Genomic DNA, 26,470 nt, shown 5'->3' on the forward strand with positions numbered 1-26,470 from the left:
AAAGAAAGTTGTTGGCAGTAGTAAGGTAAAATTCCTGATGTAATAGATCAAGCAGTTCTAGACCACAGCTGTGCCTTAAACAAATGTTGCCAGTTCCAAAACTACCCCCTATTTCTCCAGCAAAATCTCCAGGACCACCAGTTTCTCCCTTACAACATTTTTCATACATACTCATTCCTTATTCATTCGCTCATTCATTTAGATGAAAAAGTATTATTTTTGAAACAGAGATTGCTGAGCTATTGAATTCTATCAGCTCAAATATACTCCTTATTTCAGAATCCATGGTTCATTGTCATAGTATTTTAATGTTTGCGTGCTCACTGAATCTGTTAATGTTCTCTTGTTATGCCACATTTACAGTATGTGCCCAAGCACTTGCTTTTTTCTTTATTTTGCTTCAAGAATTATTGTTTTTTTTATACATTTATAGTGTGTCCCTCTTAGTTATTACTGGATGTCATCGTTGGAAGCACACACAGTCAATTCTTTCTGGAGCAGATAACAGTGTCTAGTTTTTATTTTATATTCTTTTTCTCATTTAAGTTATTATAGAGGTCCCCTTTTTAGAAAATATTTCGCAAAGGCTGGCACAGTGGATGAGTTGGTGCCACCTAAATATTGCTTTCAGGCATTTCATGAATTCTGAAATTGTAACACATTTTCCAAATAGATGTCTAGAATTATTTTTCCAATAGAAGGTTTAAGCTTGTTCTTTCTACACTAACAATGCTTTTCTAAGTATTATTCATTCTATATTATACTAATATAATTAAAAAATATTGCTGAATTTTCAACTTAATGAATGTAAACCTAGTGTGAAAATGTACAAAAATGTAATTCCATATTTTGAGGAACTGTGCTTAAGTACAGTGTACAATATACTTTAGGTATAAATTTGATATTTTCTAAGATCCATGTACTGCTGTTAATTGAGATTTTCAGATATAGTTAAGTGTGTTGGGACAGTTTTAGGTCCTTTTAGTTCTATTTTTATGAGCACTGTCAGTATAGTATTCCATTAAGCCTTGTGTCCTTGTTTAACCTTGGATCTAAATGGAATCCTGTGTATTTCCTGTTGAGGTTTCAAGACATGTACAAGATGTATTGGGAAGAATGACTGACATGTCAGTACTGAGCAGTCACAGTCTACACAAGCATTCAACACATCTGTGTGTGCTGATAGTGCAGCCTTAATATATTTTGCTTTGTATATGTAACTGTCAGTCATATAAAGTTCACAGCCTCACAGACAGACTTCTTTTTCCAACACATCAATTAGCTCAGTGCTGACATGTCCTTGTTAAGAATAGCACATTTCTTCATTCTCATCATTCAAGTCAAGAATACAATATATAGTATGTATTTTCTGTGTGATGGTTTTATCTTCACTTACAACTGTAGTTCCCATAAGTATTTTGGGCTTCATAGACTGCATTTCTTTATTTGAAATTTTTACTTGGTTGCTTGCTGGTGCTGTTGTCAGTATTTGTAGTTGAAGTATTTGTTTTTAAATGCCCTGTGCTTTAACTGAGTAAGGGCACCTCCTTGATAAAAGTAGACATAACAATAGATATAACACATAGCAGAGAGAAAACTATTTCAGACCTGTTCTTTCCTTTAGTTGTTTCTTAATGTTTGCATATATTTTTACAATTCTGTCTGTGTAATACTCCCTTCTTACTGTCTAATGAGCTGTTTTCTGTTTTAAATATCTTTACAAAACTAGATCCTGGGAAAGACTATGCACAGCTTACTGCAAGAGAAAATGTCAATTAATATAATAATAATAATAACATCACTTTATTAACCCTTTACAATTTCTTGCATTAGGAATTATCTTTTTGCATACCCCAGCTTGCTCTCCATGAGACACACAGACAGGGAGAGAGCCTGGGGTCAGAGCGCAGGGTCAGCCATTGTACAGCACCCCTGAAGCAGTTGGGGTTAAGGGTCTTGCTCAGGAGCCCAACAGAGTAGGATTCCTCTGCCAGCTGCAGGATTTGAACTGGCAACCTTCTAGCCAACCTTCTATTCTCTTAAGAAAATATGAAAGGTTACAAACCCTTTGAGGAGTCCCTTCAGGCCAGGTTCTCTTCTAATTTAAATTCTAGCTTGTTTTATGACTTGTTAAATAATAACTCTCAATCCCATCAAGAACCCACATGGGCTATACTGTATATAAAAACTGTATCTCTGTAGCTGCGTGCATCCCCAAGAAATATGTACATATTGGTTCAATGAGGACATATAGTGGCATATTCCACCCCAGCAAAACCCATCTGTGGTGCCAAACAAGTATGGCAACCTATAATTGGTGAAAAAGCCATACTGGGCTATAAAATACTATTTTGAGACAAAACTATTGAGATCACAACAAAAATGATGAAACATTTACATTGACCAGCTGTTGATAAAATGTTTATTACAGTGGATTTTTGGGGATGTGAAGTTGGAAGGATAAAGCGACGCATGATTTTTGGAAGGGCCAAAATGGAGTTCTATGTAGCAGCAGCCAATTGTAGGGGGATAGAATTGCTGGTGGAGAGAAAAAACATGATGTAAGACAATAGAAAACTAAGTTCTTTTAAAATCTATCCACGTAGATTTGCTGACTGGGGCTATGGTGGCTCACATAATTGGCACAGTGCCCGGCGCCCACAATCGCCAAATGACTTGAGGCCAGAATGGCCTCAAAGTGTAAATCTACATGGGGCCCACAAGGTCTGCCAATTATGGTCTGATATTTCAGCCCATCTGGGGCAGTTGCCAGTCCAATGTGGTCATTTCTGTTTGTCTTGAAAAGGTGCTGTTAAATGTTGCTTTGCTCCTTTTAACCATTTTATTCTAGAGCACAGCTTTACAAAGTTAATGGCGAAGGATCCCCTGGCCTATGATCTTATTACTAATATCGTATTCAGCCAAGAGCTGCCACTTATTCTCAGATTCAGACAGAAATACAATGATGACATTCCTACGCTACAGATTAACTGTTAATCTAATAATTTTTTACAGACATGACAAAAATGTTTGCAAAGTATTTATTCTAGTCTAAAATAATTCACCCTGCGTCAATATATACTGTATATGTCAACACCCCACAGATATATTAATGGTTTAGTCCTGTTCCCTAGAAACAAACTATGATAAGTCAATACAAATGGTTAAATCATGAAATGTTTATTTTAATGGTTATGATATTTCTGAAGTGCAATAACTGATTCCAGGATTCTTGCAAAGGATACGTCTTTGCAATACATTTCTCATGCCACATTCTTTCTGTCCATATTAATACATTAAAAGTGTGAGCTTTTAAGTCACAGATGCAAATATGAAACAACAGCCCAAGCCTTAAGCCTCAAAGACGAATGCCCCACATTAAGTATAGTAAGTGTAAAATGCACATTTTAAACATGTATAAGATCAAATTTTGTTTTTTTAAGAAAACCTTTATTTGTCTTTGCTAATTTACATGTATCAATTTAAACTTTTTAAAATCATTTAAAGTACATTAACGATTAGTGTGATCAAACTTTGATTTTTCCATAGTCGGTATCTCCTTTCGAATGGTGAATAAAAAAAAAATCTACAACCAGGAAGCAATGCCATGCTCTTGTTTTACAATCCAGATGCCGTCAATCACCTTGCCATTCTGAAAGAGAATCATTGTAAGAGACTTTCTTTAATTTCTAAACCATGAAAATGATAGCTCTGAGACTATGTGGTTTCTATCACTGTATTCAAAAAGCAATATCATATTTAAAGAAATGATTCTGTAAAAGAGCTTAGAATGGCTGAGTATACTGATATATTCTGTATCCTAGTAGCACAAGAGATAGTTTTGCAGATTCATCTTGTTTTGCTTTTATGTTACTAAAGCTTACCTAATTCAAGATTAATTTATCTAGCTCAAACTAGCCTCAAGATTTAGAGCTGTTGAAGACTTCTTACTTGGTCATCTGAGACCTGCTCCAGGTAGATGTGTGTGGAATTGAGGACTTGCATTCTTGTGTACCCATAGTCTGTGCTCCTGAATGCACTCCAGTCTCGTGGCTTTGGAATGAATCCATCATGTTTCTCACGGCATCCCTGGGAAACAATGCAAACAGTCATAGATTCACAGTATGTGGCCTCCAAGCCTCTGTTTTAAGTTATGGATTTTCAGTTGCATCAATATGATTTTGACATTGAGCTTCTCAAGAGACTGTGGTTCATTGTCTTACATTTTTGATGAATTGCAATGAAAATGTCCTTTTCATGAGGACACTTTGATATGGGAAGCACAATACTATTGCGGTCGGGAGCTTTCTAATTTTCACTACTACATCTTTAGAGACTGCAGTCATGAATTAGGCTGTTATTTTCATGAAAATTGAGGTATTTCAGTGATTTGATGTTAGAGAGAACTCTTTCTGACATGATATTTAATGATGGTTCAATTGAAAACCCAGCAGAAAATAAAATTCTTATGTGTGTCTTCATACATTTTGAGATAAAAAGTTATTGTTACTGTAACATACAAGCCACAGCCACAGTGTCAAAATTAGATTAAGGACCCGGGGGGGGGGGGGGGGGGGTTATCAAGACATTCTAGATACATGGTGAGAATGCATAATATGAATGTACACAAGGTTATTAGGGAATTAACATCACTAGTTGGGAGTAGGGTTCAGTAAGGGTTGAATAAGTCTATGACGGGGTCGGTTCAGGTTTGGACTAGACCCTCACTGTCAGGGGGACAGAAAGAAATGGAGTCTCGTGTAGAAACTCCTGAGTGAATGAAAAATCAAAACCCTGGAAGGGGGCTGGTTTCAGCAGCAATCACAGAGTGGACTGAGAAATTTAGAATCTCGCTGTGAGGCTTCTGTCTGACTGAGTCTAAAGGAGAGTCCCATATACTGTATGCATGATGCACGTATGGTGAGAGTCCATTGTACAATGACAGAGTCTTGTGGTGGTCTCACGGTGGGACTGTGATCAATAGAACCTTACAGTGGGGTTCTAAGTTCCTGCAGGCTTGAGGTGAGGCTGCTGGTTACATTACTTGGCTGAAAAGGAGACCTCATTGTGCAGGTTATTAGTCTCACAGTGAGACTTTACGTTGTAAGGTTATGGAGAGCAGAGTAAGTCTTTCAATAAGTAGTAGCCTCAATCATTTCTATACCAGCCCATTGGTAAGAGGGAAGAAAGTGAAGAGCTGACCGGCCAAAAGGGATGGACCAAGCTGAGGAAGGTGCTCACTGCTACTACAGTACTTGTAGGGAGAAGTAGTTTAAAAGTACAGTGTCAGTACAGTTCAGGCCCAACAATTCAAGGGGAATCTGCCAGTTATATAAATACAATTAATTTCAGACCTGATAAAGAAATGAATTATAATGAGTACTGGTTAAACTACTGTACAAGTGATAGAATGAAAGGAGCTGCCATTATTTGGTCCTTGTCTGGCAGCAATACTTACGGCTGACCCTGTAATAATGTGCACTGGGGCCTTTGGGTTGACATAAGGTTCTTCTCTGCTTCCATTGAAGACCTTGTAGAAAATGAAAGAACTGGTTTGTGTTTGTATTTTAATCAAACAAATCTAAGCTCGTTTAGAAGGCATCAATGCAATCCAATGGTTGAGGCTGTTTTTTGTGAGGGGTAAAATGTGATTAGGTACCTTCAGTTTTTTACCAGTCCACAAGTGGTGGAATTTACCCCAAAAAACCACACACATGAGGATAAACACACTTAAATAATATTTTGTTTTTTTGTGTGTTTCCAAACACTTGGAACATTTTTATTCTAACCACTGAAGTACTGTTGGTGATTTGTTTAACCAAATAGGTCAGAGCTCATTTGAAATAAAAATGGTAACACCTTTTAGCTTTCAAGGACTACAGCTGGCCATTCTAGAACATACTAAGGAGAATACCTTGGCCAGCACTAGGTCTCCCAATGCTGGAGGTACTTAGCTAATTGCTACCACTTGTTGGAGAATCCCAGTCCCAGATGGCTAGTGATATAGCCAAGATGTATAATTATAGTCCGCTAGAATGCTAAACTTACTGGACTACAATATTCATCCTACAGGTATGTTCCAAATGTATACCAGTACCAACCACTCAGAAGGCCTGTCATTCATCTAACATTATATATATGCATTTTATTACTTTTATTCTATGCATTCGTTTATGCCATCATTACATCCTTATCCAACTGTTCTTATCCATTCACTATACTAATTTCAGTATAAGGTTTTATTCCTCATAGGAAAATATCTTTACCTTGAATCCATACACAGGCCACAGTCTTTCATAGGTGTGCTCATGTGCCCACAACTCTAAATCAACCCCTGAAAGATGAAAATTGGAACGTAGGTGTCTGACTGTGACAAATTTATAATAACAAATACATAATTATAACAACAGAGATGTGATAACATGATGTAACTATATTTCAGCTAGGCTCCATCATGCTATTGTTATTCCTTATAGTTTAAAGATGGCAAAACTTTTGAAATAAAAATAAATACACAATAAGAAAGAGTCAAGGCTGTGACGGTACTGTATCCTTATTCTTTTGAGACGCTGACATAATTCTGAAAAACAAAGCCCCTCTCCCTTATCACATTAGACATAGACATACACTAAAAAATAAACTCTTTCACTTATTGTTTCAACATGAATGTTGATTTTAAAAATGATATGTTCCATAAGATGAAATAAGCTTGCCATCAGCAGCAAAAATAAATCAGCCCGCTTTACAAATACATCCCCTGGCATAGGTCCTAACAAGATGTTATTTAAGCAGTCATAAACCACAATTAACTAGAATCAAAGAGACATTAAGCAAAATGTATTTACTTAACAGCTTAATTTACATTTTATAATGAAATTATAGAATAATGTTGACTTTCCTCAGAGAGCATGAGTTTTAAAATTGGCTAAGGTCTGAAAGACCTAATGCAATGAAAAATGAAACACTACATAAGGGAAAATATTAATTTTGGAACTACTAATAATATTCAAGCTGATGTACCAGCACAAATACCTGCTTTTCATCAAGACCTTGCTATAATAATAATGGGGATTTATCATTAGGTTTTTGGCTGTAGCAATGCAGTCAAAATCAATTGAATCTCAATTGATGTACGTATCTATTGGTGTTAAACATATCATAGCCAAGACATTTTACCAAAAAGGTAGAAAAGATTTTCCAGGCCTGGGGCTGGAGGCTTGGTGTCATTACGTCCAAGTCGAACCTGGAACAAAACAAACCATTTGGAATAATCAAAGTTGAAATGGCATCTGGCATCACACTCATCAACCAGCATAAACCTGTCAAATAAGTCACGTACTAAAGATTTCAGTAAAAGAAACAAATGGAAACTATTTTGTTGAACTTTGTGTTTTACAGATCTTAAATATTTATTGAATGCATGGCAAAAACCACTCTCTAGGCCATATGTTATTGTAAACTGTAAGACATTTTAGCCAATATTTATAGTTGTCTAATACTGGATCAGGTAAAAGACTGTATTTTATTATATTAAAGTCTACTGTCAGCACTAAAAAGATCAAAAGGTGGCATAAAATGTCAAGATGTCTGCAGAACACATATGTCGAATCTCTAGTTAACCTTATGATGACAATAAGTAGGTCGTCATATACATATTTTAGGGCCAACTACACAGAGCTGCCCTAAACATAAACAGTGGAAGAACTGTTTCTCCACCTGACAGAATTGAGGGAACTGGTACAAAAAGGAAGTGCTTAGGTTTTGTTCACAAACATCTGTAATTTGTTTTGTGCAGTAACACAAATATCTTTCTTATCCAGACAGAACTTGTGTGTTGTGTGACCAAGAAAATGTAATCAAAGCTTTCCGTCTCACTACTCTAAGAGTACTATTTGAGTGCTTAAAGAGTGAATGAGAGTTGTTATGATACAAGAATGTGAAATTATGACTTTCTGTAGAGGAGTTGAAGGTCAGAAGAGTATAGTTGAAGTTTTACAGGACTCAGCCCAGCGTGCAGACATGTTTTGAACCAATTTAATTCAGAACGAACATATTCTGGGTCGTCTATGAAATGATGAAGGGTAGTAATTCTGCTGCTGAGTCGTGCTTTGCTGGTGCCAGTTTTAAACAACTTAATGCTGTCTAGCGCTACAACCTTGTTTACATTTGGAACCTATTCATTTAACTGTCAAAGCAACTTGATAAATGCATTTAAACTTGAACATGTTTAACTCTCCAAAAAAGAGGTTAATCGTTATTTCCTTATAATATATATTAACAAGGAAATAATAGTAAAGAATTCTTGGCAATACTGTTTTTAATTTATTCAAGAAATTAGAATGAAGGAAGATCATTAGAGACACAAAAAAGTGAAATTCCCCAATGTTTTCTCCATTCTAAAGGGAACCTAGATGTCCAAAAAATTGGAATCAAAGTTGAATGAACTCTAGTTGGGAAAGAATCAATGAGAGAAAGTCATCCCCAAAATGAAGGATAGTGGAGGACTTTTAAATGGAGGAAGGTGTAGAAGAGGGCTCCTGAAAGTGTTGAAAAAGCTTCTTGGGCAGGTATGCGTCAAAAGTAAGATGGACTTTGAATAATATTCATTTTGCCTGCACACTCTACAAAGTGCTTAAGGTTTAGGGTTAATAGGCATAAATCTAAGGGCATGATTACAGCTGTGATGAGATAAGCATACTGTACTCTCAGGCTGCTTTGATCAGGTATAGAGTGGTCAAAAATTGCGTAGCACAGAGGAAAGGAGAATTAGGGAGCAGAATTGTTAATGCTGGGAGCATCAAGTTGAGAGAGATTGATGATGAGGGACGTCTTACCAGAATACTGTATGTGAGCGTGGCTTGATTTAGAGGGTTAATCCTGTAGTGAGCAAAGGTTGGAGTGAAAAAAAGGGTGTAGGGAAAGCAGGGATCAGTTAATGGATAGACTCCTGCAGAACAGGAGAAGAAATGCATGATGTTTCCATTGATGTAGGCAGGTGTCAGCTTGAATCAAATGTAGAAGTGAAGGCCTGGAGCTGAGAGTTGCACAATGGATTCATTGACGCAGACTGGTTGCAGTCCAAGCCATAGGTAAAGGTTCAGCCTCAGGCTCCCAGACCACCAGGGCTACAAGTGGAATAGTTCAGGGGAGAATGTTGGAGGCTGACACTGCACCCAATTGGACATTTGCTGGGGGGAGTTAGAACAGAACCCATTGCCACCACTGCTTGAACAAGAAGCTTCTCATCAGACTGATGGTATAAACAAAGTCCCACAGAGGTATCCGTGGAAAAATAACTTACATAGCTTTCAAACTTGGTGCAGTCATCTTTGTCATCATTGGAGCAATACATCGGCCTGTGTGCCACGGTTATGATCCAAGGACGAACTTTCCTGTTCTCTGGTTTGTTAGCCTCCTAGAAAATTGTTATGAAAACCACAGCAAATTACAGGATGTAACATAAACTTTTGTACAAAGTACGCTTTATTCATGTGTAAATGTTTCTTACTGGATTTCTTACACCTGTAATTTACACTCACAGTGTTTCTTTTTGAGCAGAATAATAATAAAGACTTAACAGTGGCATAGCAACCAATAAACAACTAAAACGTCATACTGTTATTTGGCAAGAGCTGAAAATGTGGAATTTCAATAATAAAATGAATACATTGAAGTTTAAAATTGAAACAATCTCCACCTCCAAGTCTTTTTTCAGCCACTTATACTGTCTGAAAATTAAGTCCAGTCCATATTCTAGATAGAAGTACACTTCAGTTGAAAAGGAGATGATGTGAGCGGGTCCTATGTTCCAGCTGTGGAGAAAAATTCATAGATGAATAAGCTTAAGAACAAATATATTGAAAGCATTCATATTCAGATAAAGATAACTATGTGTTTAATTATCCATTCATACATTTACAATTTCTCCCAAAATAAAAACCCAAAGTAGGTTAATGAATGAAGACCTTTTTTATAGAGTGATAAATTTGGCCAATTTGTTTTCTAGCCATTTAGTCATTTAAATGATGGGCAAACCGGTGGCTCTGTGGCTAAGGATCTGCACCTGTGGCTAGAAGGTTGCCGGTTCAAATCATGTGGCTGACAGAGGAATCCTACTCCACTGGGGCCCTAAGCAAGGTCCTTAACCCTAGCTGCTCCAGGGGTGCAGTATACCGTAAATGGCTGACCCTGCAAGCTTCTTTCTCCCCGTCTGTGTGCCTGTGTGTCTCATGGAGAGCAAGCTGGGGTATGTGAAAAAACTAATTTCTAATGCAAGAAATTGTATATGGCTAATAAAGTGATTTCTCTTAACATGGACGTTAAAAAAATACTATTAAACATTTAGTGATAACAGGTGTAAGCCTTTTAGTTTTAAAGGCTTTTAAGGGTTTATTTTAAGAAGAATGGACATAAACATAATACACTCTTATCAAGTCTGAGTTATAAATCTTGCAAGAATAAACAGGTTCAAAAGTTTATAAGAACAGCAAATTACAGAATAAACCTATCAGAAACACAAGAAGAAAGAGGTGCAACAGAAGATACATGTTCATTCTAAAATGGAACAGACACAGATACTAATTAAATAAAAGGTTTTCTGAAACAAAAAGGTTTTGAGTCTGGATTTAAATGCACTCATGGTAGGTGACTCTCTGATATCCTTGTGGATAGAATTACAAGCTTTGGGGCATAACAGGAAAAGGCCCTGTCACCATTGACATACAGTACAGTAGAGAAGACCAGAATCAGACAAATGAAGGTTGCAAGGTGGGGAATAGAGAGATAATAAGTCAGACACTGTATGTACTGAGGGGACAAGCCAAATAGAGCATGGGGATTTTGAAGTTAACTTGAAACCCGATAGGAAGCCAGTGCAAGGATTCCAAGACAGATGTAATGTGATCACCTGTACCTGTACGAGTTGGTCAGGATATTGACCTTTCTTATGTTGTACAATCCCAGATAACATACACACTGTTATTCTTCATATACTGTATATATACTAAACCCCATGCTTGAGCCACATTTTGAAAACTAATGTGAGAAATGTTAGAAGTGAGGTATCATACAGCTGGTTTATGAGGTTACATTACATATGAGGTTTTACAGCTCACACTGATTCAGAAACAAGGCTTCTTGATGAAAACTGAAAAATTCCTGACTTGTTTGTTCCTGTTTACTATTCTTAGACTTGCTTGCAAGAGACAAATATAGAAAGTAAAAGACCAAGAGTTTCTAAATTGTAGTGGGAAAGAAAGAGAATGTGAAAAGCCATTCACTGCTCACTTAGGAAAGGATAAGGCCCGAGAAGGGGAGCATAGGAGGACACAAAGTGGAAAGTGTGCTCTTAGGAATTTAATTCCTGTCATCTGCTCTGAAGGGTGGTACTCAATCACTTTAACAATGCTCATGCTAAGCGTAAGGGCAAAACATCTCGGAGGTCTGGAAAATCACACAAAATTGATTGAGAGCTGAGAGCAATAAGCAGCCTGACAAGTTTTTTTGGTGCCCAGCAGTGTGTAAAGGATCTCCTGTCTGCACAGGCCGGCAACATGCCACAGCTCTTCAGAACTTTGATGAATTAGCTTTTAATTCCACAGCATCCTGACTGGGGCAAGCGCTGCAATTCTGTGGTCAAGCTGTTCCTAGCTGGACCCTTTTCTGATGTACTGTATCACCTTACACCCAGCACCAGGTGGAAGAAAAAGTATAGTATTCTGCTTCACTAGAACTTGGATTTCATCTCCATCTGCTGTCACTTCCCCTGTGTCTAAACAAGAGTAATGCCATCAAAAAGCAAAGCTTCAGCCCAACATTTCACCCAATATTTCTTTTTTCCTCTTCTTTTTTTAAACTTGACCATGAAAGAGCTTATTTGTTCAGCTACAAATATGTATATATAGCCTTTCCTTTCCAAATAAAAAGAAACCAAAAAGTGCTTGCCCATTGAATGCATATATAGGTTCCTTCTTCCCAGTGACTATGTTGTGTGTGCTCAGCTGAATCTCAGCATGGGTATTTTCCATTAAGACTGACAGGAAAGGGATCTCTTGGGTGTTGGGTTGAGAAAACAACCTCTCGGGTGTTTTCCTACCTGTACCAAAGGCTCTCAGTGTCTCCAGGCATGCTGAAACGGTTCTTGTAGTTGGAAAAATTGCTGTAAAAACATCAGATTAAAGCTGTTGAAATGTATAGGCCATCAAATCGCATGCCCATAAGTTCTTAGCTAATTAGCAACAGAAAAATGGTTTTCCTTACTGACACCAGAATAGGAAAACGGATCCTGTGCTACTGCTGTACAGGTTGTGTCTAGCCCTCATACTTACAGTATGAGGGAGGATGGAACCCACCAATTATACTGCTTGCAAAGATATATGATAAAAATAAAACAAAACATGGTCTGGGAGTACATTTGAAATGTAAATCTAGGCAAACTGTAAATAAAAAGAAAGAATGCTCTAAAAGGAATATAGAAAGGTTATAAACAAGAGGAGGTCATTCACCACAGGTAGCACGTTAGCTAGTAGCTAACTGATCCAGCCCATTCTTAAAAGAAACTGAGGTATAGCTTCCACAAATGGCTAGGTGTTTGTTCCAAACACCCACAACCCTCTCAGTTTAAATGTATTTTCTCAGGGTTTCCACTTGTGTTCACTGGTTCATATTTTCATTTTTACTCTGAAGAAGTCCATTGGGTTGGCTGTGTCAATGGTTTTAAGGATTTTGAATAATCTTCACTGTTCATCAAAAAAAACAAATCTATTATTTTAGTCTGTCAGTGTAAGATATTGTTTTAAACCCTGAAATGTATCTGATTGCTTTGAACTGAATCTGAACTGACTGCAGAAAAGCAATATTGTTTTTGTAATGTGGTGATTAAAATTATGCACACTATTCTGAACGAGATCTTACTAGTGGATTGTACAATTATAATGTAAAACTCTTGATTTAAAATCTATACTTTTGAATATACATCCCACAACTCTATTTGTTTTCTTATTGCTTCTTCACAGCGTCTACAAGATGTATATGATTTGATAATACACGGTACCTTTCAAAAGTATTTGAATACAATTTCTAAAACATAAAATCACAATATTACCATACTTACTCACCATTTATTTTCCATAGTTTCCATTTTAAAAGTAATCAGCCTGAGTCACTGCTAAGACCCTCACACTAATGAGAGTGATGAGAAACATGCCCTTAACTCATCAGATTTATCCACCATTTTGCATGCTGGGGTCCCACAGTGTCCAGGATCATTGTACAGTAAACTAGAAAAATAACAAACTCTCATTGGCATTGCTGCCAAACACACGGATACTTTGCAAGTCGTGGGGCTTGTTGTTACATGGGAAGCTGAGAATGCCATAGCTAAATCAATCCCATCTGACCCTAGTGACACTTGACCACTACCACTTAGAGAACCCTCTTCACAGTTGGCTGACATCACAGCCAGGACATGAGCTATCAATGTCAAATTTTAGACCTCTAACTGTGCAATAATAATAATAATTGCTTACACTTATATAGCGCTTTTATGGACACTCCACTCAAAGCGCTTTACAGGTAATGGGGACTCCCCTCCACCACCACCAATGTGCAGCATCCACCTGGATGATGCGACGGCAGCCATAGTGCGCCAGAACGCTCACCACACATCAGCTATCAGTGGGGAGGAGAGCAGAGTAATGTAGCCAATTCATAGAGGGGGATTATTAGGAGGCCATGATTAGTAAGGGCCAATTGGAAATTTGGCCAGGACACCGGGATTACACCCCTACTCTTTTCGAGAAGCGCCCTGGGATTTTTAATGACCACAGAGAGTCAGGACCTCGGTTTTACATCTCATCCGAAGGACGGCGCCTGTTTACAGTATAGTGTCCCCGTCACTATACTGGGGCATTAGGACCCACATGGACCGCAGGGTGAGCGCCCCCTGCTGGCCCCACTAACACCTCTTCCAGCAGCAACCTTAGTTTTTCCCAGGAGGTCTCCCATCCAGGTACTGGGTTGCCAGTTGTGAGTTGCAGGGTGATATGGCTGCTGGCTATAATAAACTGATGGAGCTGTTTGAGAGCTCCTGTTTTAAGACAATGAAAAACATACCGTCAGCAATCAACAGTTATCCCACGATGGTGTGTTTTAAGGTCGTGTTTATCTTTTTTCTTCAACAGTATTATCCAAATGTTCTTTTTAAATACTGTATAAATGAATCAACAGTTTTACTAACACAAACTACTAAAAGTGAAATATTTCATCTGCATAAAATAACCTAATGGTACAGTACTTATTATTGCATGTTCGAGCCTGCAAGGAGTCTACTGGGGCTTTGGATATTAATAGCTTTCTTTAAGCCAACAAGACATTAGGGACTGATACAGATCTCTGAATAATAAAAGATGGTCTTCATAAATACTGGAGATGTTAAGTTCCAAAGAAAGTGCTTTTGCCAGAGAACTATCTGCAGTCTAAACACACAGACTACTCCAGACAGGATGCAAGGTGAGGTAAATATAACACAGGTATTTCCTGCCTATACAGTTACTGATTTATAAAATGCCTGCGCATTTGTCACCACTTTCAGCCAAAAAACACAGAACAGGGTGCCTTTACAAATTGCCCCCACTTATGGTTCCTGCATAAAGCAGTAGTTTGGGTTGGAGACCATTCTTCTCTTCTAACACACGTGCTATTTTAAAAATATTTTCATTGGCAGACTGGATGTTGACACACTGCATGCAAAAGGGAAAATCTTTTGTTTGAAAGTTAACAATAGATTTTTCCATCTTCATAGTTTCCTTGCAATTTCCAATTTTTTTATTTTTTTTAATTTTATTTTCAATTCACTGATCCAATGTTAAAAAAGTGTATGGCTTTCTAAATTAGACTCAACAATTTAAGCGTTTTTAAGCGTGTGTGTTTAAGGGGGATAAGTGGTAGTGTACAGTATTTCTTTTGGTCATTTCACAAGCAGCACAACAAGCTCTTTATTTAATGTACCATTACAACAGTAACATAAAACATAACAAAGGTTACAAATGAGAGGAGGCTATTCAGCCCACCATGGTACTGTATTTAGTAGGTAATTGATCAAGGATTGAATACAGTTGTTTCGTGAAAGAAGCCAGGGATTTGGCTTCAATAATGTGGTTGGGTAGTTTGTCCCATGCTCTCACAATCCTTTGCGTAAAGAAGTGCCTCCTCTTCTCAGTTTTAAATGCATTGCCCAAGGGTTTGCACTTTTTTCCTTTGTTAGGTGTCCTTTGGTTTGACTTTGTCAGTACATTTGAGGAATTAGAATACTTACACTTCTCTCTCCGAGCTCAATACACGGTATTCTAAGTGAGGTCTTACTAGCGCATTATACCATTTTAATGTAACATAGATGTCTTAACATTTAAAATATCTTAACATTTTGTTTGCCTTTTGTATTAATACCTCATATTGTCTAAAATATGTAAATGATGTCAACATAAACACATTGTATTAATTTATTTTGTTTTATTTCATACAATTATTTTGACTTTATTGTTTTATTACAATAATTTATTTAAGGTTAGATTTGGCTTTAACTAAGGTCCTGACATTGGAATGCACTGGCATGTTGTGGGGAATCAAGTTTAGAGCCAAGACATGTTGTAAATGTTCCCCGTGATATTTCCTTATCTAATGCTTTGATTGGTCTCTTTAAAGCTATTATTTGCTAGAAAAGACAGCATGGCAGATAAAACTCTTAACATAAACCAGAAATAATCAGAAAGCATGAAATGAAATGTTGACTAAGAATTAAATTAAGTAAAGAAAAGATGTAGATGGTATAAATTACTCTCATTGCATACCAGTATAAACTGTTAAATTGGCAGTCCACATGTTTCTGTGTTTTCCTTTAAACATATTAGTATAGAACTTTAAAATATTATTATTATTATTATTATTATTATTATTATTATTATTATTATTATTATATAATATAAAATAAAGTAACACAAATTTTCATTAAACCATTAAGTCCACAACAGTAGTGAAATGGAGAAAATGATAAGTGTGATAATAATGTAGTGACTTATAAGGAACCAAAACATTGACTTCAAGTACCTAATTTGTATATACTGTATGAACACCAGTGTGCTTTTGTTTCCAGTTTGAAAGCATGCAGGTACTTTATATTCCACCCTTGACACAACTTGCAGTTACAGTAAGTGAAAGTTGGCTTCCTATACCTCAAAACCTCTATGGTATGTACTGAATGTAAAGCTTATATACAGCTAGGACAGGAATTGCAGGTTCATACTACCATCTTGTGGTTAAGTAATTATATTCTCCATTAATAAAGTAAAAGAGTTGCCTGACATGAGAATCAGCAGTCCATGAGTAAAATATTTAATTGTTAAAGTAAATACATTTTATTTTATATTTGCAATGTGAAATTCATATGTCATCTATACAAGGTGTAGACCATTTTTTTAAAATGCATCAAAAGACTATAATACCTTCCACAATAGTAAGCATTTAATGGCTAAGCAAGAAGATCACTACAACAAACAGGTAGAATTAAGTGTACCTGCCTTTGTAATAAGGAAGCCAAAGTGGGCTTAGAGACAAAAAGCAGATAAAAGAATGTGTAATTCCTCTCATCTCCAAGACTGAGAGCCTGATTATAGACTATAAAAACAATTAAATGAATATTTGTGTTTGATAGATACAGGTATTTTTTACATGCTGAGTGCTTTGTGTCATCCCCGCTTATTTTCTCCTTAACAAAATGTAATGTAAAGAAAAAAGTGGAATGTTTTCTTTTTTTAAAAAAAGCACAAATATTTGTTGTTAGCAAAACAAATAGCAAAACCTGGCAATACTAGTTACACAAGATTTAATTTTTTCATTTTTCCTCGTAAAGACCATACCTAAACAGCAATTACCAATAAATCAAATTAAAGTATATTGTAATTAGAAGGAAATATTAGCAATTCAAAACATGTCCAAATAATACACTGAGGAATCAAATATCTTTTCCCCTACTTCTGTAGAATATACTGTAAGAGAAGTTATAAACCAGTGGAAGCCCTTCAGTTCAATGTAAATTAGCAATGTACAGTACATGAAAATAAACTGAGCAAATAGAGTAACGTTTATGGTATGAGTAAATCAGAAAGCAATAGTGAAGTTAAGAAGTCACCTGTAGCATTTTATCTTCTGCAATATATTCCCCAAACCCAGCTTACATAGTCAGTATACCACTTCAGATATGACCTAGGCATGTAGCAACCATCAGTGCTATAGAAAGAAAATCCAGTCATGCAAAAATGTCCCTACTTTTAGCTTCACTAGTCTGGTGTAAAAGATTTCAACAGTTTGAAAGTATCCTGTTTGTGTGCAGTATTTGAGTTTACAAGACATTTACAGAACATTTTATTGTTTTAGCCCCCTGGTAGACCCTAACAGCTTGTTATTGTTTCATGTTTCATTTCATTTTTGGTTAAAAATCTATTAAATCAAGAGTATGAAGGCTAAGGTAACATTTCCATAAGCTTGGCCCAGATGTCAGTGTTTCTTTTAATGTTCACAATTTTACATTATTTTTATTACTCCAAAATAACAGTACAGACTGGCATCCTTTTACATTGTCTGAATAATGATGCCGAATACAATGTCCCAGAATAGAGATTAGGCCGATACAACTATTGTATCTCGTAACACAGTCTGCCACTTTAGGTATATCAGGAACTACAATAACTTTCTCTTCAAACCTTAGAATCCTACTTTCGTTCAATATCAAACTATTTTCCAGTTTTTTGCTGCAGCCTTCAATTTTTACCATTCTAACAATTTTAGTTTTGAGTATATACTGAAATATTTCAGGTTGGTAGCTGCGTCAGCATGCGTAGACTGCAAAGGAACAAGTAATTGGTTTATTCCATGCTGAAAAAAAGAAAGAAAACACAACATTTCGGCCGTGGAGCATTCTTCAGGTGTGTGAAGAAGGCTCCATGGCCAAAACGTTTTGTTTTCTTTCTTCTTTTTTTCAGCATGGAATAAACCTATTACTTGTTCCTATACTGAAATATTGTCGGGTAAAAACCATCAAAGTTCAAACTATAGTTATGTGTCTTTGATTTGTTTCCCCATCAAAGAAGATTGGAAACACAAACCAATAATAAGCTTAAACAAAAACTGAAATAGCATAGCTTGCACATATAAACTATTATCACATTAATTACCACATTAATTTAAGAGATAAATGGTACTTCTCTTGTAGCTTAATGGCGAAGTGTTCCAAAAAAGTTGATATTGGATATTCTATAAGTTTTGTTTACTCATTAGTTCTTCATATTACTAACCAAAAGTCTACATAAATCTACAAAAAGTATGGGCTCTACTGTCTCAAGTGTGTTCATTAAAAAACATTTTCTGATGGTAATGAGAAGGTGTTTTTGAGGTGCAGAAATATAAAACTTTCATTTTTTGTCATTTTACATATGATTTGTCTAGGGATCTTTGTTAAAACACTATGCACAAGGTCTTTATTCACATATCATTTACTCCATTTTTTAGGTGTTCAAAATTAATATAGTTAAAGCAAGAGACTTACATTAGTTAAGTCCTTCCATCAGTTTGAAACTATACACATTAAATACCACAACCTGAAAAGATGTACGGTATTGTTTTGTGAAGTAACATTAAGATTATACAACACTGTATGCAATACTGCTTCTGCTCAAGGCTTTCAACTGGTTGTAGTGTGCTCTTTTGATCTTAAGTAAAAATGGGCTTGATTTGTGGCTTCTGAAGTGGCAAATAATTGGATAACCAGAAAACCTGTTCTGCCACTACTGAAGGGATTATTTACTCACCTGTCAAAGGGGACAATAGAGGCTGTAACAAAGGCCCTCAGAAATTGGCAGTGGATAATGCAGTTGTGAGCACTCTAAAACTAATAGGAAAGATTGTAGCCTTCCTATGGCTGACTAAGAATGTCATTGTAACCTGCCATGTACAATAATTTGTATTATCATGAGGATTTTCTTTATTTTTTCACAGTGGTTTAGTTTGTTGGTACATCTTAGTCAGTTTTCCAGATGGATGATTATAAACACCCTGAAGGTCTTGCAACAAGTGTTTCAAAATACAACTAAAATGTTAATTAAAAACCTTCTGGTTATGCCGTGGACTGTATATCATTGGTCTGGTAGGATCCATCTTATTGTAAATCTCAATGGTGTACCTGACGTACTGGGCCTCGATAGTATTGCTATTGTTCCCAATTATCTTCAGAGGATGTTTATTCTCTTTTTTGAAAAGGTTAAGCTTTGTCTGTATTGGACTGGAGATAGGCATTTCTGTGTATGAAAAGCTACATATACAGAGCTGCTATTTCTATTGTGTATACAGAGCTGGTATTTTGTGTTATTCACTTATGTATTTATTTATGCTTATGTATACATTGCTGTTAACTATGTGAAAAAATGTTCAATGCTGTTAAAAATGTGATACACCCCCCACGAATACACATAAATTTTCTTCATTTAACATTTTTTCAGTGACTGTTAAAACTTCATGCTCCATCCTTTTGAAGCATTAGTAGTTTTATTTTCCAGTGTGAGAGGTCCTAGAAGCTTTTGCCCTGAAACCAAAGCTGACTTGATCTGGCTCAAATGCCTAATGTAGACGTCGAGGCATCATGCTCCTGGAATTCTGAAATGTCAAATCTGTGGCCAGTGATTGCAACTGCCGTTTAGTGTGCTGTTTTTGTGGTTTGGGTGAAACTGGAGTAGACCACTTTAGTCTTCACTACTTCAGAATGCAACAGAAAACAGATGGGCTCTTTATACGGGACCCAGTTGAAACGGGTTATGTAATATAAACAGAATTACTAATATTGTAATATAATTTGATGTCGCACAGTACATCCAACAATAACAGGCTACTGTTTTTAGCTCCTGTCTAAACCTTAACCCCCCCCCCCCACCTACGCCAATATGCGATAAGCACCAATGAGAAAATAAATGTTGCTAGAGGAAAAGGAGGGAAAAACATGGTATCAAGAAAACTGGAGATTAGAAATGAAAACACAGCACACATCGCATATTGTATGTCACCACGGGCAATGTACATTCATTTATTAAACACCTTGGTCCACAGCTACCAGCCTTTGACCATACACATTGGAGAAAGAGGAAGTGTAGGTCGTCTCCTCCAGCCCCCTTACCATTGCGCAACCTTTCTCTTAACACTTCACAGGCAACAGCCCTGTACCAAGGGTTCAGCTCCCATTTGAGGAGGGGCTCGTCCCTTACTGGTAGCACCACAACTGAAAGCAGCTGGGAGCCCACAGAAGTACATGACAATACATGACTCAATAGGAGTCAATTCCATACTCTTGGTGGTAATCTGTCAGCAGGGGATTCCCACTCACAGCTGAATCGAGAAACGACACAGGTCCAAACCCATGATAATAGAAGACGAATTGTACTCGGGCAAAAATCATACCTGCTGGTTGAGCCATTTGGGGATGTGCCAATCACTAGCATACTACCGAAAGTAAGCATAAATATGTAATATGTAGGATCCTCAGGCCTTAACACATTTGATTCAATAAAGTTGATCTGGTTCAGAATTCCAACAGTCGATTCCTTTTTTTAGCTCAGGGCTTTATCCATTCTCTCAAGTTTAGTTCAATAACTAATGACCTTAAAGAGTGATTAGCTTTATTTAACATTGTTTGAAGTGAAATGTTTTGATTAATAGCTTTTCTTCATAATATGCTGACTTCATAATATGCTGACTTATATACTAACTTTGATTTGGATCTTTTTAGTTGACATGACAAAGCAGCACTGCATTCAAAAGATATCATAGCAAATCTTCAGGACACACCTTGCCGTCTGTTAAATGTCTAGTTAGCTAAGGGTTTCTGAGCAGAAGCCATTTCAATGTAAATAATTTCAGATGATGAACGAGGATTTAATCTGTCCATTTGGGGAACAGGATGAACCATACTATTCAGAGATCACACAGATCTTGATTGTGAGTGATTAGAATTCCCCAGTTGGCCAAGCACCACAACACATGAGTAATTTCTTAGCCAGGGTATCCCTTTGGTTTACCACAATATTGTCAATGAGGGTTCTATTGGTCCTCCCTCCAGCACCTTAACTTTGCCACTGATGATATTAGCTGACCGTGTGATAAACCCTAGATGGCTGAACAATGCGTTCTTCAGAGGAGTAGTGGAAAACTAAGTTAAAAATTACTCACTGCATAATGTAGTGGCATAAAAAAGATAAGAATAACTACCTCTGACATGCCAAACGACATGATAACTTCTAGTTCACATTAGCTACTACTTTACTGAAATTAGTAAAAAACACTTTATTCAGAAGATGTTGCCCAAGGTGGGCACTTTTTTTGACAGAGGTCCTGAGCATGGAAGACATTCTGTTTCCTTGATAGATCAGTAGCAAGAGCTGTGCTTCTTTTGAAGTGGATTTGGACTACTGCCATTTTTGTATTGTTTAACCAAACCCTCACTCTGCTTCACAAAGTTTTTTTTTCCATCCACACCAGTGCAGCCTACTGCTGCTGCTCCAGCACACAAAGAAACTGTAAAAGCCTGCCAGTATCCTCCACATTTCACCCCCTTTTCCAGCACAATAGTTTCACAGCACTTGTTGTCGAGCTCTGGAACGTGGACATTAAATTAGAATCAGCTCCCTTGGTTTAACTGGCAAAACAGAGAAAAAATTTGAAACCCATAACGTAGGCTTTGACATACCTTAATCTGTTCTGAATAGAGTACAGCCTTAAAAGTACATATACAACATGCAGCACGACAAAAGAGACTAAAGAAATTGAAGATATTGTTGCTATAGGCCTGTAAAGAAGAAGCCCGTGACCATCATTCTGTGAAGACATAAAAAAATAAAAGGCCACCGTCTCATTTATCCTGTAACACATCAACCATAACAATTCCTGCATACTCTGATTTTGCATGTCTATCAATTGACTTAATCATTTAAAAATCCTGTAGTGTTTCACAATGATCCTACAAGGTGAAACTGCAATCATATAGGCCTTGGATATAATTGTTTCTTTGACTACAGGCAAGGTTTTAACAAACAAAAACACATTTATTGGCATCAGACAATCTATAGCCAGCTGAACAATTAGTTGCTTTGCAATTAGCACAATCCTGAAATTAAAGTCAGTTTTTTTTTAAAGCACGGTATATGTTCCCTTAAATTTTTAATTCAGAACAAGCACAAACAGGTCTCGACCTGACTTGAAAATCTTCACCAACAAATTGAAAGCATGTGTATACAGTCATCAGATAACTTTCATTTTGAAATGTGATTAGTTTCTGTACCTTTCCAAGTCCTATATATCTCATCAAAGACGGCAGTTGGAAGCTCTCAGTAAACTCTGGGATTGTTTTCAAGTGTGATCCTAGGGTTTGATTTTAATTGATTTGTTTTTGTTACTGTTAAAGTAAGTAGAAGAGGTTATGTCCTTTATTATATTTCTAACTCCCAGTTGTAAATAAGATAAGGAAAAAGTCAGTCAGTGACCTACTTTAGTACAGTGTTGCTTTATAAGAAAGCAAATTACAGTTTTGTTTTAAAAAACAGCCAGTTACTGTAATTCATGGTATATATGACAGAACAAAATTAAGACAAAACTTATAGATTTTAACACTGAACCTGACCGATCCTTGAATGATTCTAGTGTACTACATTTAATAAAATAACTTTGAAGTATATCCTGAGCATTAACTATTTAACATTAGTTTAAGGACATCCGATCTGCTGGTAACTAAAATGTTTTGTCCCCAGGTTCACTTTGTAGAGTAAGTTAAGAAGCAATTTTAATTAATCTGGATAAAAATAAATGCCTGGAGTATAAATCCATCTCTTAAGATGTAAATCTTTTAATGCTATTATAAACAATGTGGGTGTTAGCATATTTCAGAGAAATTCTAAGGTCTCTTTGGAAGTCTGCATTTTGTCTTATTTCTTTTTTGAACTAAGGTAATTGAGGGAAATTAATTTGAGGGAATTACACATTATTCCTATTGTGTGAATAAAGAACCAAGCTTATAAAATAAAGACATCTGTTGTAATTTCTCATGGATCTCTAATGCTTCCAAACATTTCACAATGTAATATTTTCCTAGAATTTGAAAATGTTACTCAGTAATTCATCATTTCTGATGCAGAACTAAAATCAAGGCACAGGACACATTACCCTTTGCAATGTGTAAAGGAAACAAAATTATTTATGCTGCAGTATATAATAATTCTTATTAATTACCATTCACTTCATTTTGTGTATGAATCTTTTTGTTATTATCTCTGTAAGCATTTATAAAGAATCTGCAAATATCTGTCCAAGATTTTAGAATGAGTAAGCTGTTGTATTTTGGAAACAATCCCTATATTGTGTTCTTGAGGATCTGATTGGCAATGAAGTACAATACATACTTAATGATGTCACTTTACAAGAATACCACCCAAATGAAAACATCTGCCTGAAATTCACTTTCAATTACTTCATTAGAACAAAAATACTGACATGTTTTTATGGTAAAGGGAATAGCTTTAAAGGATAACTGCCGTGCTATTTCAGGGTTATAATGAATTGTCAATGATGAGCATTTCAAACCACAATGATACTACCACAGTAATGTGTACAACCTCCAATTTACAGCACAAAAGAGAGGAAATTATAATGTAGCAGGTAGCACCATATTGCCATTATCGTCTGATTAAGAACTAGGCAACAAAACGTCCAGTGATGCAAAAGACGACCTATTACATTGTAATGACCATGTATTTACAATGTATTGCATTGCTTTACGTTAAGTGAGTTTTGCAACCACATTATAATTTAAAATATTTTCATGAAACCGACATATACAGTACAAGGCAAGTACTGTATTGCAAAAAAAAAAGCAACCTGCCAACCAACTAAAAAAATATGCATTCATTATTACATTTTGCAAAAGTGTAAAAGTGTTCTATCATTTACATGGGTGGTTATTTTAAGGTAGATCACAACTAAAAGAAACATTATAGCAGGACTTTGCTGTTGCCTGAACAGATGTTTTGAATGAGCGCAATTGAATTGAATTCAATGTATCAACTTCAAGACAGTTTGGCCAACAAATACTACTTACTTGTTAATTCAGTATGCAGATCACGTTCGGACAATTCTGGGGTGAAATGTGTGCTGCACAACTTATTCGATCATACATCACGATGGATCTTGTCGAGAAACTTATCAATGGGACCAACATCAATACCAATGCTTATTATTATTTTGCTTAGCTATTTGAACATCCCTTGAAAAAGGAAACAGTTTGACTTTCTGGGGATCTGATCTGTTTTGTGTTCTACTGTGTTCTGAACAGTCAAATGTTCAACAGTAAGACATAATTTAAAATACATACGTGAGCTCAAGAAGGTAAAAAACATTGCTAGGAGACCATGTTTCTCATTTGTTTACAGTGATTAGTGAGCTTGCTAATTTCAAGTCACAATTCAAATGAACTCTCACTCTCACCCAGGCAAGACCAGCAGTTTCTCTTCTGCTTGCAACAACATGGCAACCATACAGTTCTTTCACAAAGTTCACGATTTTACACTTCATTTGAAATTTGTAAAATTTTGCCATACTGTCAATTAAATTATTTTGTTACCGAGACTCAATAACCAGTCTGAGAAATTGTGACTGCAGTTCCATTTTAGCATTATTAAGGATTTCATTATGAAAATACCAGATACAATAATGGTTATTTATATAAATAATCACCCATGGATTGGCATGTTCCTGAAGATAATTGTACGGAAAATGCTTTAAAATACTGTCATGATGGAGATTTTACCACAGTTCTGCTAACTGTTTGTTTATATGCAGAAGGAAATCCTTGAGGTTTACAATCTGTACTAAATACAAGATGCTGACTTTAGTTTACCAGTATTTAGTTTGGAACCCATATATCTTGTGATTCTTGAGCAAAATCCAGAGTTATTCTTGACTTTCCCTTGGTATTGCCATGACCAATACCTTTCCATAATACTGCAGTCTCAACCCACAGAAATCCCTCAGTATTGTTGGTCAACTATTCATTTTATGTTGACTTTTATATTGCTAAAAACAGAAAACAGAACAATGTACAGGATAGAAAAAACAGTAAACAGATAATACATATATACATTTCAAAATTTCAAAAATGACGTCTAGTAAGAATATAACAGACACCGAGTTAAAAGAAATATACCCTGAATTTAGCCACTTTAACAGTAATTAGATTTATTCCATGATTCATTTTAATGTGTTTAGTCTTTTGTGTACATACAGTATAATCTGGTTTTCAGCATTATCATGAATGTGTTCATATCTAACATAGTGAGGTGCGGATTGGTTGGAGGCTATAGATTCAGAGGAAACAAAATCAAGTGCCAGCACTATGCCAGCAGCCATATCACTCTGCAGCTCACAACTGGCAGCCCACTGAAGCTAAGAAGGTGGTCAGTACCTGGATGGGAGACATCCTGGGAAAATCCAAGGTTGTTGCTGGAAGAGGTGTTAGTCATTTGAAATTTGGGGCCAGGAGGGGGCGCTCACCCTGCGGTCTATGTGGGTCCTAATGCCCCAATATAGTGACAGGGACACTATACTGTAAACAGGCACCGTCCTTCGGATGAGATGTAAAACCGAGGTCCTGACTCTCTGTGGTCATTAAAAATCCCAGGGCGTTTCTCGAAAAGAGTAGAGGTATAACCCTGGTGTCCTGGCCAAATTTCCCATTGGCCCTTACCAATCATGGCCTCCTAATAATCATCATCTGTGAATTGGCTTCATTACTCTGCTCTCCTCCCCACTGATAGCTGTTGTGTGGTGAGCGTTCTGGCACACTATGGCTGCCGTCGCATCATCCAGGTGGATGCTGCACATTAGTGGTGGTGGAGGGGATCCCCATTACCTGTAAAGCGCTTTGAGTGGAGTGTCCAGAAAAGTGCTATATAAGTGTAAGCAATTATTATTATTATTATTATTATTATTATTATTATTATTATTAACTGGCAAAGAATCTACGTTTTCCAGCTTTTATTGGGGCTTCCAAGTATACTTTCACCCTTTCATCTTTTAACACAAAAGCTAAAAACATTTCCTCATGATCTCATGAGTTTTAGTTCCTGCTGAGGGTACTTTGGTCCTCATGTCCTTGTCCTACCTTTGCATTTAAGAATGTGGCACCCTTACAGAAAAAGAAATATTTTAAAACACATAGTTATTTGCGCTCTGCTGCTCAGTCATGTGTTTATGATTTTAGAACATTTTAGAAAAGAATAAGCCTCAATCAAACAAAATCAAACCAACCACTCAAACTAAAGTAGTCATGTTTCCTTTTGCTCTGAATATATGAGGAGCTATAACTGCAGACCTTCACCATCCATGACTGCTC

At 36.4% G+C, this 26,470-nt stretch overlaps 1 protein-coding gene across 5 annotated transcripts in view; it reads right to left on the reverse strand.

Annotated features, from left to right (window-relative positions):
- Positions 1–3,159: 3,159 nt before the first annotated feature.
- Positions 3,160–26,470, reverse strand: part of acp7 (acid phosphatase 7, tartrate resistant (putative)) — a 39,933-nt gene continuing 16,622 nt past the window's right edge. For 4 of the 5 annotated variants that reach the window (XM_088648429.1, XM_088648424.1, XM_088648423.1 and 1 more), the window contains 8 exons: positions 12,095–12,157; positions 9,698–9,812; positions 9,302–9,415; positions 7,177–7,243; positions 6,267–6,334; positions 5,459–5,530; positions 3,952–4,089; positions 3,160–3,652 (listed from right to left, as the gene is read on the reverse strand). In XM_088648429.1, coding sequence (XP_088504555.1) covers positions 3,587–3,652; positions 3,952–4,089; positions 5,459–5,530; positions 6,267–6,334; positions 7,177–7,243; positions 9,302–9,415; positions 9,698–9,812; positions 12,095–12,157 — 703 coding nt within the window. In that variant the 3' untranslated portion in view covers positions 3,160–3,586. The remainder of the gene's footprint in view (positions 3,653–3,951; positions 4,090–5,458; positions 5,531–6,266; positions 6,335–7,176; positions 7,244–9,301; positions 9,416–9,697; positions 9,813–12,094; positions 12,158–26,470) is intronic. The other variant, XM_088648428.1, reaches the window with a different exon arrangement.

The sequence above is a fragment of the Lepisosteus platostomus genome, chromosome 10 (assembly GCF_059453375.1).
Source record: "Lepisosteus platostomus isolate fLepPlt1 chromosome 10, fLepPlt1.hap1, whole genome shotgun sequence".
In the NCBI taxonomy this organism is placed as follows: domain Eukaryota; kingdom Metazoa; phylum Chordata; class Actinopteri; order Semionotiformes; family Lepisosteidae; genus Lepisosteus; species Lepisosteus platostomus.